This window comes from Pyrus communis, chromosome 11 (assembly GCF_963583255.1).
Source record: "Pyrus communis chromosome 11, drPyrComm1.1, whole genome shotgun sequence".
Classification (NCBI taxonomy): Eukaryota; Viridiplantae; Streptophyta; class Magnoliopsida; order Rosales; family Rosaceae; genus Pyrus; species Pyrus communis.
The window spans coordinates 4,605,334-4,618,578 of record NC_084813.1 but is presented as its reverse complement, the minus strand read 5'-3'; the positions used below and the strand labels follow the sequence as shown (position 1 = coordinate 4,618,578).

General features: G+C 35.0%; 3 protein-coding genes across 3 annotated transcripts; 2 read left to right on the top strand and 1 right to left on the bottom strand.

Annotated features, from left to right (window-relative positions):
* Positions 1–2,988: 2,988 nt before the first annotated feature.
* On the top strand, positions 2,989–6,844 carry LOC137708064 (uncharacterized). Its single transcript, XM_068447047.1, has 6 exons — positions 2,989–3,169; positions 3,965–4,143; positions 4,453–5,173; positions 5,298–5,366; positions 5,666–5,835; positions 5,960–6,844. Exons 2-6 carry the CDS (start codon positions 4,048–4,050, stop codon positions 6,155–6,157), a joined length of 1,254 nt encoding a protein of 417 aa, XP_068303148.1. The 5' UTR covers positions 2,989–3,169; positions 3,965–4,047; the 3' UTR covers positions 6,158–6,844.
* LOC137708913 (protein trichome birefringence-like 1) lies at positions 6,830–7,558 on the bottom strand. The gene is made up of 2 exons (XM_068448074.1): positions 7,443–7,558; positions 6,830–7,337 (listed from the first exon to the last, which is right to left on the bottom strand). The coding sequence occupies exons 1-2, from the start codon at positions 7,556–7,558 to the stop codon at positions 6,830–6,832; spliced, it is 624 nt and encodes a 207-aa protein (XP_068304175.1).
* A 2,010-nt stretch (positions 7,559–9,568) lies between these two features.
* Positions 9,569–12,975, top strand: LOC137708436 (uncharacterized protein At1g03900-like). Its single transcript, XM_068447515.1, has 8 exons — positions 9,569–9,882; positions 10,386–10,417; positions 10,847–10,947; positions 11,055–11,127; positions 11,318–11,349; positions 12,001–12,091; positions 12,243–12,354; positions 12,452–12,975. The coding sequence occupies exons 1-8, from the start codon at positions 9,784–9,786 to the stop codon at positions 12,755–12,757; spliced, it is 846 nt and encodes a 281-aa protein (XP_068303616.1). The 5' UTR covers positions 9,569–9,783; the 3' UTR covers positions 12,758–12,975.
* The last annotated feature ends 270 nt before the right edge of the window (positions 12,976–13,245 follow it).

Below are 13,245 nucleotides of genomic sequence, written 5' to 3'. Positions count from 1 at the left end.
TCCTCCAAATCGGCATTTAATTTCTTTAATTCTTCATAATCTGGATATAAATAAATAAGTAATACATCTTAAAAATTAAAAAAAAAAAAAATACACTGAATGCAATCGACGTTGCTTTATAATTCCCTATCAAAAGGGCATGAAAAGTTAGTTGATTTTATTTGTGACCCAAATTAATTTATTGATGAAGGTTGATGATGATTCGATATAATACCGAAAGCTGAGCTGTTTGAGGCTTTGGCTGTGGCCTGTGGGAGTGTAGCTTGGCTTCTAGCCTTCAGGGGTTGCTCTTTATGTCACGAATTTCTTTCTCGAGACGTGCATTCTTTTCCCCATTGGCTTCCAGTGCAACTGCAACCTCTTCTTCCATAAACTACGCATGCACGTACAGAAAATATATATGCTTACTTAATAAAATCATTTGATTAATGTACTTACTTGATCAAGTCTCTACAGTCTCGTAATATATATATATATATATATGTATGTATAAATACACACACATTAGATACGATTTGATACAAACGGTTAAAACATTTTTCATTCAAATATTGAATTAAATATTATAATATATAAATTCCAACAAATTTCCTCTCTAACTTTGCAATCTGCGCATTAGATAAAGGATCATTTTTGACACCAACATCAAAAACTCCAACCTGTTTACCTTTTGTATCCGTGTCTTGAGTTTCATTCGCAATTTGCTCGAACCTATAGTAAGGGGTGTAGTCAAATTTAAATTTGAGAGGATTTTAAAAGTTTAGTGTAGTCAACTAAGGGATTTTAAAAGATTTTTGGAATCTATGCAAATCTAGGTGTAGTTAATTGAGATTTTAGCAGTCATTTTTAAAGTCCATCCAAATGTATGTGTATTAAAAAATAAAAAAATTTGTAGAATTTCATTAAGTTGTGGATTTTGTGGAATTTAAAAGTAAGAAGTACATATAACCAATACCAACTAAAATCTTAGTATATATAACCAAGACCAAATAAAATCTTATCTCACACACGATAAGATTTCAAATCCATAGACCTCTTTGAATTTCTGACTCTGTCTTTCTCTCACTGCGTGCCAGCCACTTTTTTTGCTTTATCTCTACAATTTTTTCTTCAATTTTCGTTGTTGGATTGTATCATTCATGGATAAATATGACACTAGGTTGCATCATTTCTCATATGGGTTGTTGGGTTTCTTCATCTCTATAAATTTTAGATATGGGTTGTTAGGTTCCGTCATTTGTGGATAAATATGATGTTGGATTGCATCATTTCATCTCTGCAATTTTCGTTGCCGGGTTGCATCATTTTTGAAGTTTTGTTTAATTTAACTCAAACAAGAAATATTTATCGCATGCCCAATTTTGTTTAAATCTGTGCAAAAAGCACCAATCTTTCATAGACTTGTGATCATTTTATCTCCTGCCCAATTTTGTATTTGTCAAAAATCAAATGAAATTGTTTTTGTTTTTGAAATTTGGTCAGTTTAAGACATTTATCATTATTTGATTATTTGACGGTCACGATTCTGTAAAATCTATCAAAATTCATAAACATTTGTTATATATTCATTCTCAAATCTTTCAAAATCTATATGAATTTTGTAGAAGTCACTCTAGGGAGTTTTACTCTTCCTCAAATTCAATGATGCCTCAAACAATTTCAATTCATTTTACAGCTCCAACCGTTCTTGAACATCGATTGAAATATAACTTTAATTGATGAAACAACGGTTTATTGGCCATACACTACGTGCAAGATTAAAAAAACTACAATTGAGAGAGAAAAATGGTGTTTTGTTATGGGTTTAAGGGTGGAGAGCATTTTTGTTCACTACCACAAACAATGGTGTATCTTTACTATACGCCTAATCATTTGTCATGTGTCATTTTATTCAACTTTGGTTAAATTTTTTTTTTTTCAAAATTGAAAAGGTAACATTTATTGTGAAATGTAACTAGAGTTAGAAAAAATACACTTGACAAATGATTAGGTGTATAGTAAATATACACCATAGTTATGGTGATGAGTAAAAATCCCATTAGAGAGATTGTTTAGTATAATCGGTACACGGGGTGATACACCACATGTCACTATACAAATGGTGAGATATGTATGTTAAAAAGTTAATAACTTAAAAAATAAAATTTCTCACAACTTCCATAAAAACACATAGTTTACTACTTGTGTTCCGGTCACAATGAAAATTTTCTTCTTTTTAAGAGTGTTTGGTTTCAAGAATAATGAGTCTTTAAAATTACATGTGTCTTCATGTCATTGGGCCATGTCAGATGTCATTAGATTTGGATACTGACCCTATCCAAGGAGAGAGGATTTTCTCATGATTCTCTTTGTGAGGATTATGGGGATCCTCCAATCATATCCGTTCATCGTACATCATGCGATCAGTTTTCGTCATGTACTATTTATATTCAATTTTAAGTGAAAAAAATTGCAATGATTTTTTATCGTATAATATACAATGACGGATGTGATATAAGAATTTCTAGGGTCCTCAGAGTATCTCCAAAGGAAATGTCAAAATTACCACATAAACATACAACAATAAAAAATGGCAACAAACTCTCTCCTAACAAGCCTTCAGTTTCTTAGGTGTTGCTGAGTCATTTGAAGGCAAAGCCTTTTGCTATCAAATTTGACAGCAGATATCAAATTTATTAAATGATATTTTAATAAATTAATATAATATATAATAAATGTTGTTATATTTTTGAAATATTTGATTGGTTGCTTTAATCATTGGACTTCACAAAAAAATAAAAAATTTGCTAAATGACATTATTATTTGACATATCGGGTGGAGCAAAATATTATACAAAATATTAAATTGTCACATAAGCTATTAACTATCATTTTGATGTTTAAAATTTGACATCTTTTTTGGATATGCTCTCACTCGTACCCAAGTATTGTACATATTTAATTGAACACGTGGAGGCTAGAAGAAGCTCCAATGAAAGGAATTGTGTCTCTACGTTTCTTACTTTCTTGTACCTCTCCCCTTCCGTATTATATTGTTCCAAACACAAAATTGGGGGGTTTATGCATTAATCCAGGTCTCTTCTCTGAGATTTTGGGTTTCTGTTCTTCTGGGTATTTTTAATATTAGTTGATCATCAGATTTTTCAGCACTCACAATTCACAGCAACAAGTAAGTTCTCAACCCTCATTTTTCATCACAATCATCAAACTTTGCTGCTTTTGATCATGGTTAAAAGCAAGCTCCTTTCTCATTTACCTGTTTGGTTACCAGGAAAATTGCTGGAAATTCATATGAATTAGCTACTTTTTGGTATCAATTTTCGCGCTTTTTGCCTTATGAGAGAGAATTTGTAAATTAATTGGAGGGTTCTATTATTTACAGATTCGATGTTTTTCTTTCAAGTTAGGGATCGTTTGTGTTGTTGCTTACTGAAATAAATTGGTTTTGTTATATTTTTAAACTATATTTAATCATTTGTTTGGTGTTCTCTCAAACACTGTGGCATTTGGTTTGCTTTGGAAATTTGGAAGAAATTATAGGATGCTGAGACTTGCATTCATATTATGATAGGGTCTCAACTCATTAATTTTTGAACTTGTATTTCACTAAATTAAATTGTACCGAATACCCGTCAACCCTTGTGCCGTGATGCTTGATGATAATCCTCTTCTGAGGTGATATACAGTATGTGTATACAGTTGGTCACTGGAAAAAGTTACTGTTGAATTTGATCTCTTTCAATCAGTTTCGTTTGCTTGTCTGATTTATTTGGTTCACGGGGTGAAACTATTACGTGCTACTGATATCGAACACTTACAGTAATTCTTAAAGAAACATGGTGTAATTCTTAGTTTCATTTTGGGAGATGGAAGATTTCAACGTTCTATGGGGTTCTTCTTCCTAAGAGCCATTTTTATGCATTCTTGTGGGCTAATAATACTAAATTCATATGATTTATTGCAGATAATTACCAATTTGATGTAGAAACTGAGTGGGGGAATTACAAAATACCAGGAGACATACAACGATTGTGTAAAGTTTAATTTATGATCAATATGGATGTGAAAGGTGCAACCTGGGTTGGGGTTGTATACCAGAAATTCGAGACTATGTGCTTGGAGGTAGAAGAAGATATGTACCAGGTAAGGCCCTTTGAAAGTCCTTTTCTGTCTCCCGGATTCCTAAACTGAGGTCCTCATCTATATAAAAGGAATAATGACCACATACTGCTGGTCTGGAAGTGTTGATCATAAGTTTTCAATTATCCTTCCTCTTCCTCATCATCCTCTCACTTTGAGTGCTTATGAACATATTTATCTTGTGTGCATTTTTCTTTGGAATAAAATATGGTGTTTATGTGGTTCAGTGATCATATGAGATAGCGGTCATGTTAATTTCATTCCGTAGTCCAGTTAACTTATTTTGTTGATCATTCTATTTATTTGGAACAGGACACAGTCAAATTTGTTGAGAATCAGGTACAGACTGTTGGTGCAAGTGTTAAAAAGTTCTACGCAGATGTAATGCAAGATTTGGTCTGTCACTCTTCAGCCTTTGGGGACCCTGTAGAAAATAATTTTCATGTTGATAATTCTAAAAAGTCAAAGGTTAGCAAGAAAGGAGAGCCGGTAAAAGTTGATGTTGAAAAATTGAGTGGGGATTCAGAGGTGATTGCTGCAATGAATATGGATATGGACCATAAATCATTGTTCTGTGGACAGCACATGGATGAATATCGCATGCTATCCTCAGGGAATTGTGCTGGAGGAGCATGCTCTGATGTATACTTAAGACAAGACTATGATGGGAGTAATTTTAATAATTCAAACTCGGTTGTCAAAGAAAACCCAATCAAGGAGAACTTTCCCGGGGCAATCACTCTGGTTGAATCTGATTTGGGCAGGCCATCATCATCCTGCTGTGTAAATTTGAATGATACCCATGAAGTTTCGAGGAAATGTAGAGATACAGCTATAACGCCATCTATAACCAAAGGTGTGACATGTAAGTCCACAAGGGAAAGTTGTGTGATTGCAAATGCAAGCCAATGTACAGCTGATGTTTCAGTTGACAGCCGAACATCTAATATGATTGTTTTGGATAAATTGGAAGCAAAAGAATGGAACGAAATACCGGATTCATCCTTTGGTGGCTCATCAGTAGAATCAAATGGTGACTATTCTTTTTAACCCTCTAAAAGTATTTTGTTTTCACCAACCTTGCTACTTGTTCTCTTTGATTTCCGGGTTGGCTGCTGCATACAATTGTTTGAACAATGGGTTTGTTTCCTTGTTAGGATCCTCTCCAAGTGGACAAGTACACTCTGAAAAACATGCTGCCGAGGAAATCTCTGCGTCTCATCCTGGTAACTCACAGTACATCTCATTCAGATGCACAATAATCTGATAACAGGATTTATATTGACAAGTATTGACTGAAAATGATTATGCAGATAATAACACTGAGAAAATAAAGGAGAGTGTTTTTTCAACTGTGGACCTTAACTGATTTACATTCATGTGGGGTCTAGATTTTATACTAGTTCATGAAAAATTGCTCGTTCTTTTTCACATGTAGAGTTGTGTACTTGATGGGGTTACTGGTGCATGATAAATTGAATGTTATTTTGTTCTCCTAGTAGTAACCAATGACTCAATTTCCCAGGGGGTTTGCATGACTCCAATTTTCATGCAACTGAGAGTAATACTGTTGTACATGGAACGGAAACCATTCAACAATCTGAAAGGGTAAAGCTTGAGGAGACTTGTGTAATGGTGACTGATGAGGACGTTCATTTTGTTCCTCACGTGGACAGCAAGCATAGGCCTGACAAGGTTATCTCTCTCTCCCTCCCTCCCTCCCTCCCCCCCCCCCTCTCTCTCTCTCTCTCTCTCTCTCTCTCTCGCCCTCCCTTCTTCTCCCTCCTTTAATTGGCATTACTTGGGACTTCTTTTCTAGAAAAAAATTCAGAATGCCTTTGCTTTGAGGAAGAGGTCAGCAAGGAAGCAAGAATATGAGCAGATTGCATTATGGTATGGGGATGATGAAAAATCAAATTTAGAAAGTGGAGAACGTCTCGGGCATTCTCCGACTGTGGAGGAGACACAGAAATCACCAGCTCATGAATTTTGTGAATCTGAATGGGAGATTCTCTAGGTACCCTAGTAAAAGCTTATGTAAATAAACCGCCTCACTGCAGCCTCTCCTTGGTGATCATGGTGCCATTCAAAATTCCTAGCTTAGGCTAAAATTTGTACCATAGTGGGAAATAAACAAGAATGTCTCCCGCTCTAGTCTCGAGTATGTTAACAATTTGTAATGTCCATAAGAATAAGTACTTGAAATTTAGATTACAAATGGGTCTGACCCAATAGAGTCCTACCTTTATGGTCACCATTGTTAAAAAGATGGTTACTACTATTGTTTATGGTTAGCTATTGTTTATGCTGCTATGCTGTATTTTTGTTCCTCGTTTTCTTTTCTTTTAAGTTTTTTGTTTTTATGTTGGAATTTGAAAAGGAATCTGTTGAACCTGTGCTACTGGTTCAAATAAGTGCCCAGAGGGGAATAATGGATCGTAGTTTCGTGCTTGTGCAACTAATTGGAACAACTGTGGATGCATACATTCTATCACATCTTTTCACAGAAGGTAAATTCTCATGATTTAGAATACTCGGTTCTGGTTTGTCTGCTTATTTGGACAGGCTACCCCGACGTGTCTTGGCAGCTGTTCAGGTTATTAATCAACGGCAGGTACGGTTTCTGTACATTTCGTCTTCTCTTTGAAATTTCATTCAACCTTATGAAGAACGAAGTATGCTAAGTTTACTAACATACTAAGAATGACTTTGGAGGTGTCCAAGACCAAAGATACATACAAATATACAATAGCCTATTCCAGGTATCTGGCAGGCCAGGCAAACACCGGTGGCTGCAATCAGCATAAGTCTCCGGTTTTCTATTTTGCAAAGCTAACAACTGCATCCACTTCTTTGTTGCATAAACTGCTGGATGTGCATCTTTTCGATGCTGAGACAGCTTTGTAATGTTCAGGTACGTCACCAGGGTCTTCATGCGCTGCATTGTTCTCTCAACAACTTTTATAATTTTCCCCGGAAATGTTGTTTCGTAGGAATCGTCTTCAATGGGTTGGGTTTTGTTGTAACGCCAATGCTTTCCCTTGTGCTCTGGTGAAATGCTGCGGAAGAAGACTCTTGTTTTAGTCGCATCCACATTTTGATCAACCCAACGTGCCCAGGTATTCATTGCCATATCAAATGCTGATTCAATATCCATATTCTCCACTGTTTTGCCCTCGTATTGAAACAAGTCCCACCTGCAAATCTCAATTCCATTTGACAAATATCTTGAAAAATATTCCTTCATTTTCTTTATTAGATCACAAGTGACATACGTCTTGCTCTTCCGATGGTGCACCCACCAGTGACCGGTGTTGAACACCATAATGTCTGCCCCTATCCACTTCATGGCCGAGGTTGCAACTCTGTCAAGCCTAAGAATTCTAGCACCATTATCTTGGTTCACATTTTGCTGCATTAAAAATGGGCTCCAGTAGAATTCAACAGAAAAGTTGTACGCCTGCAATTAAAGAAACAAGCAACACCACCACAGTTAAGAAGTCAAGGTCCTATTTTTTATTTTCATCTCCTCAATATCACTTGTATATGAAGAAAATAGTTTGGTGACGGAGGATCTTTTGTATAAATGAAAACTCAACCAACCTTAGCCGTGAAGACCTTGTAGATCCCGCTTTTCACGTCGACTAGGGTTTGAGAGGGAGGTATAGGAACTCATCAGATATATAGTGTATGTCCGCACATATAGGGACAACCTTTAATGGAAAACGAAGTCCACAATCTTAATTGTAGCTTTTAATGCTTTTAATTAACTAATAAACAAAAAAAATGTGCATTTTGAGTGGAAAATCGTATCTACAATCTTGATTGAAGATTTTTCTTTTAATGCTTTTAATTTTAATGTTTTTAGTTAATTAAAAATAGTTAACATTTAATCAAATTATCATGTAAAACCATAAAAACTTCAAATTTAGGGATACTAATATAAAGGGAGAAAGATTCTCTCTTCTTTTTTTTTCCTCTCCTTCCCGTCATTTTTATTTGAACGGTCACAATTAAGTTATGTCAACATCTTTTATTAATTTTTTATAGAAAGAAAAAGATAAAATAGAGATTGTAAGAGGAAAGAATGAAAAGATGAGGGGGAGAGAATCCTAGTCCAATATAAAGACTCTACCATTGGAGGTAATATTCTTTTAGGGACACAAAAATTCCTTTTAAATCTTTAAATAAGTACTCAAAATTGATAGTTGGAATCTTTAAATAGGACTTCCATTGAAGATGCTCTAGGTTCACCTCCTCACTTTAGTCTAGAACTATAGATAACACCGTTTGTAAAAAATAAAAAGTAAAAAAACTAATAGCGCGTTTACTAATCCGTAATTGAATTGAGAGGAATTGAATTGAGGAGGAATTGGATTAATGAGGAATTGAAATAAGGTGGAATTAGAATCAAATTCATGCTGAAGTTGTTTACTAAAATTATCCGGAATCGAAATACAATTCTATAAAGTTATTTACTAATTCTGCAGAATCGGAATATAAACCAGTACGATTACTAAAATGTCGTCTCAAATCAAATATTTCTTAAACTTTTTTTAATAAAATTTGATATAGTATATAATAGTAAGAAAAAATTAAATTGCTTTTTTATTTCATAGACATACTAAAATGATTTTGTTTATTTTTTTATAAATTGAAGTATTGACTTTAATATCTAAATTTTCTCGCTCAAGTTCAATGAGCATAGAATTATGTTTAATGAGCTAGAAGGACATAGAAAGAAATTATTAGGAGCATTTTCAGAAAAATAAGTCTAGGGTTAAAAGGATAATTTTGGAAATAATGAAAGTAAGTGAGGGCATAAAGGAAAAAATATTATCATTCCGATTGCTTGGGCAATCCGGAATTCAAATACCTTATATATGTTGGGAATCCAAATCCTCCAATTTTAGGAATTGGATTCCATTTTTATGTGAGCCCCACGCACTTTTGATTCTTCCAATTTTAGTAAACACAGGTATAATCTGTAATCGGAATTGGATTCTTTATTCTCATTCCAATTACGGATTAGTAAACGCGCTATAACTCTCATCTTCCCTTTGGACCTTCCACTCTCATCACAACCGTCGAAAAATCCCCATTTTTCGCTTAATCAACAAGCAGTAAAAGCTTTCAACAAGGGAGTTTTAACGAAAAGCCCATGGTACTGTTCACTTTAACGAAAAATCATATTTTTATACTAAAAAATCAATTCTGGTACTATTTACTTTACTCTTTATTTTATCCTTATCATTAAAACTTAAAATTTTCAAACATTTTTCATTAGTTTTCCTAAAAAAAAAAAAAAGCCTTACATTGACGATCCTAACCGTACGCTTATAAAAAGTAATCTCATCCAACGGCTCCTGCTGTATCTTAATATTACTGCCGAGGACACTCTTGAAAGACTGAACGAGGAAGAAGAGCTCGCTCTGTGATCGTCCCTTTTACACAGAGAGAGAAGACCGAGAGAGAGAGAGAGAGAGAGAGAGAGAGAGAGAGAGAGAGAGTACCAAATTATCAATCTTTAATCCTACCAAATTAATTTACCAAGTTCCCATCAAGTTCCAACCCTCAGCAACCAGTAGCTTCAGATTCAAATTTCATCTCAGTGGTTCTGAATCCTGATCCCAAATCTGGAAGATGGAGAAGGAACCGGTGGTACCGAGCGAGCAAGAAGAAACGGAAGCTGAAGCTTTGGAGCTTGTTCTTTTTCAAGTGCCTGAATGTTACGTATACTTGGTAATATACATACACACATACATCCGTACATGCATACATCATGTGCCCGAATCCTTGTGCTTTTCTGAATTTTTTGAGTAATTCTGTTAATGGGTATCTTGGGGATGCATAATTCAACTAGATTTCTTGATGAACATTGATGCATGTATTAGTTGAATGAATGAATATTGCAGGCATGCAATTGCCAATGTTGGTTAATTCCAGAGTAAAATGTTAATTATGATTTGTTTAATTTAAGTTAAATTGAGTGCAAAATTAGGGTAATGGAGGAATAGCTTAATTTTGTTTTGCTAGGTCAAGTGTTGACAGTAAAACCCCTTTCAGTTAGTAACCACTTAGTGCTTGTTTTCGATCTGCCATCAAACACAAAATCATGGCTCTTGGTTTTCAGTTTACAAGTAATCTTAAGGATTCGATAATGCGAGAAATGTTTGGTTACTCTTGTATGGCGGTTCTTGAAGTTATTTGTGGTGTTAAGCTATTTTGTAATGTAACTTTTGCAGATACCGCCAAGGAAAAGTGCAGCTTCATACAGGTTTTGCTCAACTCATGGAATAGAAAATAGGATATTCATCTGACAGTTTGTTTATGATTAATCTGATACGATGCCATCTGTTATCATGATTGATACGAGTTATTTGTAATTTTAATTCGGTCCACACATCGATTAGTTACCTCGAAATGAAGCTTACAATTAGGATAGATTGTATGAGTTTTTCGTAATCTATTTTGGGGATAAGTTTTCTGAGATTGAGTTAGATTGACACAAAACCAAGGAATCAACAAATAAATAGATAAACAAATGGAGATGAGTTTTATTAGTCCGGATATTGGGTGCTTCTTAACCATAGAAGTTAGAACGAACAAACAAACAGGAGTAATCTATCTATTGGCGTTGATTACTTGCAGAACTCTTTATTGCATGTGTTGGAGATGAGTTTTACGTCTCTGAAGTTTATTTCAGGGCTGATGAATGGGATGTAAACAAATGGGTATGGGAAGGGATATTGAAAGTAATCAGCAAAGGAGAAGAGTGCATTATCAGACTTGAAGATAAGAACACCAGTGAGGATATTTTAGTTGTTATATAAGATGTAAACTGTGTTTTATGCCTTCCTTTTGTAGCATGAGACATTTTGTTATTTAAAATGTAAGGTGATATATCGTTGCAGGTGAACTATATGCTCGGGCGTTTTTGAGAAATGGAGAACCTCATCCAGTAGAACCTGTAATTGATAGCAGCAGGTTTATCCTAATTCTCACTAACTCTAGCACATCTTTATTGGACTTCTCATGTTAAAACATCATGCGCCTACATTACTTACAAGAAGATTCCTTTGCATTAAGTTTATCGAGGGTCATAATCTTATGTAAGTTTTAATTTATGCATTTTGATTAGTATCTAGAGGGTGACTGAATGTTATTTGTTCTGCAGATATTTTGTTCTACGTGTAGAGGAGAACATTGGTGAGCTTATATACTTTCTCATTGTTGCACTCTCTAATGATTTAGTGAATCCTATTAGCCTATTGTTGGAACAATTCAAAGAGTGTTTTAGCTTGTATTTCCATCCGTTATTGGCTCCCAAGGTAGATGTCCCCCCTTGCCCATTTTACTGTTGTGCATTTGACCTATAACTCGTACCTAGAAACTAGAAGATGTTGGGTGAAATATTGCCTTAGATCAAGAGAAACCATGGAAATTCATCCTCTGATACATATCCATTCTAGGCACGGGAACTTTCCTTTACTGCGTGCATGACTTTTAAACTTCCAAATAGATGGCCTGTAGTGGGAGAGGGCTAGTAATTACGAGCCTTCCATTTGTCTGTAGTGGCTTGGACAAGAGTAGACCAGAACGTTGAAGTTAATTAGTGCTATCATCATGTGGTGTTTTGCCACAAAATCATAGACCAGGAATTTGACCAAGAATTGCAACTCGTATCTAAGTATTATGCCACTTCTTTTGTTTCATTTTATTTTTCTTACCTCTTGTATTCCTGTTTCCCCAAAGTTTTGTGCCAGACAGCACTGCAATTTCGGGCTTCTTAGACAAATTTGTATTTCCGTTGATTTGTTCATGTCATGTATGATCCTCATTACATTGAAATTGATGCAGATGGTCGACTTCGGCATGCATTCATTGGCCTTGGATTTCGAGAAAGAACAGAAGCTTATGATTTCCAAGCTGCCTTGCATGATCACATGAAGTATGTCCTATATGTACAGTGACAATTTTGCTTGTTCTTCATTTTCTACCATAACATTTTTAGAAGCGTTTGATTTGATTTTTAATGCATGTGTATCAGAGGATGAATTTCCGTCTATCAAGCTCATGTACCTTTCTAAATTGTTTTGAAGATATCTGGACAAAAAGAAAACTGCGGAAGAGATGGAACAAAAATTTCAGCAAACTTCCTCAGTTGATTACAGCTTAAAAGAGGGGGAGACTATTGTACTACAATTAAAGAATGTTAGTGATCTGCATTGCATTTTTTTTCAAGATGTGTGATTTTGACTTATGCTACTTACTGGAGCATGCTGATTGAATTTCTTTTCGGTGTCAACAGAAAACTGCCGAAATCGTGAAGTCCAAGGTTTCGGAGAACAACTCCTCACCAGAGAAAAGGGCTAACAAAAAAGAACCCTTGATTTGTATCAAACCACCACCTCCTCCCCTGGCACCACTTTCGCCTTCTGCTACTGTTGACAAGTCTTCCTCAAACTTGCCTTCAAATCTCAACCTTGAGGGAACTTCTAAGCACGAGGCCTCAGAATCAACGGAACACAAGTCGAAAGAAACAAGCTCTTCCGGGAATCAAAGCACTCAAGATATACCAGATGACGACTTTGGGGATTTTCAGACGGCTGTTTAATACGAATCGATAAACTTTGATATGAGATATCAAACGCCTGAAGATGTCGTTTGCTTTTTGATGCATTGCGCGTTTGTGACGGTTTAGATTTTGTTTGTACAAAAATTTGATTGATCTGGTGTTATACTAAAGTGAAGTTACCGAGAAAGCAAAACTTGCAAATTATAAAAGTTAGAGGGAAGAAAAGAAACTTTTATGGAAAGATCTTTAAAATTGCACTGCCAGTAATTTTGTGAAAACAACTTGAATTGTTTATGGTTTTTCCTTTTTTGCATAATTTTGCGTACCATTTAAATTTCGCATACATTCCTTCCACACCCCTCTCACCACCAGTGTGGTACGGAGGTTCACTTTGTTGAGAGCTTTTTCAGTGTGTCTAAAATACAATATGAATTACTATATGAAAATAATTTATCAATCTTTATAAGTACTTAATTGTTAGTTTGTGCGTGCTTAAATTTGTTTTTAAAAACATTAAAAAGAGGAAC

What these genes read in the sequence shown, in the direction of transcription:
- LOC137708913 (XM_068448074.1), bottom strand. Translation starts at nt 7,558, where the DNA reads ATGCAGCAAAATGTGAACCAAGATAATGGTGCTAGAATTCTTAGGCTT. An exon ending in GTGTTCAACACCGGTCACTG is followed by an intron (nt 7,338 to 7,442) that starts GTGGGTGCACCA and finishes TGAGATTTGCAG; the next exon opens with GTGGGACTTGTTTCAATACG.
- LOC137708064 (XM_068447047.1), top strand. Translation starts at nt 4,048, where the DNA reads ATGATCAATATGGATGTGAAAGGTGCAACCTGGGTTGGGGTTGTATAC. An exon ending in CTCATCAGTAGAATCAAATG is followed by an intron (nt 5,174 to 5,297) that starts GTGACTATTCTT and finishes TTTCCTTGTTAG; the next exon opens with GATCCTCTCCAAGTGGACAA. An exon ending in AATCTCTGCGTCTCATCCTG is followed by an intron (nt 5,367 to 5,665) that starts GTAACTCACAGT and finishes TCAATTTCCCAG; the next exon opens with GGGGTTTGCATGACTCCAAT.
- LOC137708436 (XM_068447515.1), top strand. Translation starts at nt 9,784, where the DNA reads ATGGAGAAGGAACCGGTGGTACCGAGCGAGCAAGAAGAAACGGAAGCT. An exon ending in AAAAGTGCAGCTTCATACAG is followed by an intron (nt 10,418 to 10,846) that starts GTTTTGCTCAAC and finishes AGTTTATTTCAG; the next exon opens with GGCTGATGAATGGGATGTAA. An exon ending in TTGTACTACAATTAAAGAAT is followed by an intron (nt 12,355 to 12,451) that starts GTTAGTGATCTG and finishes CGGTGTCAACAG; the next exon opens with AAAACTGCCGAAATCGTGAA.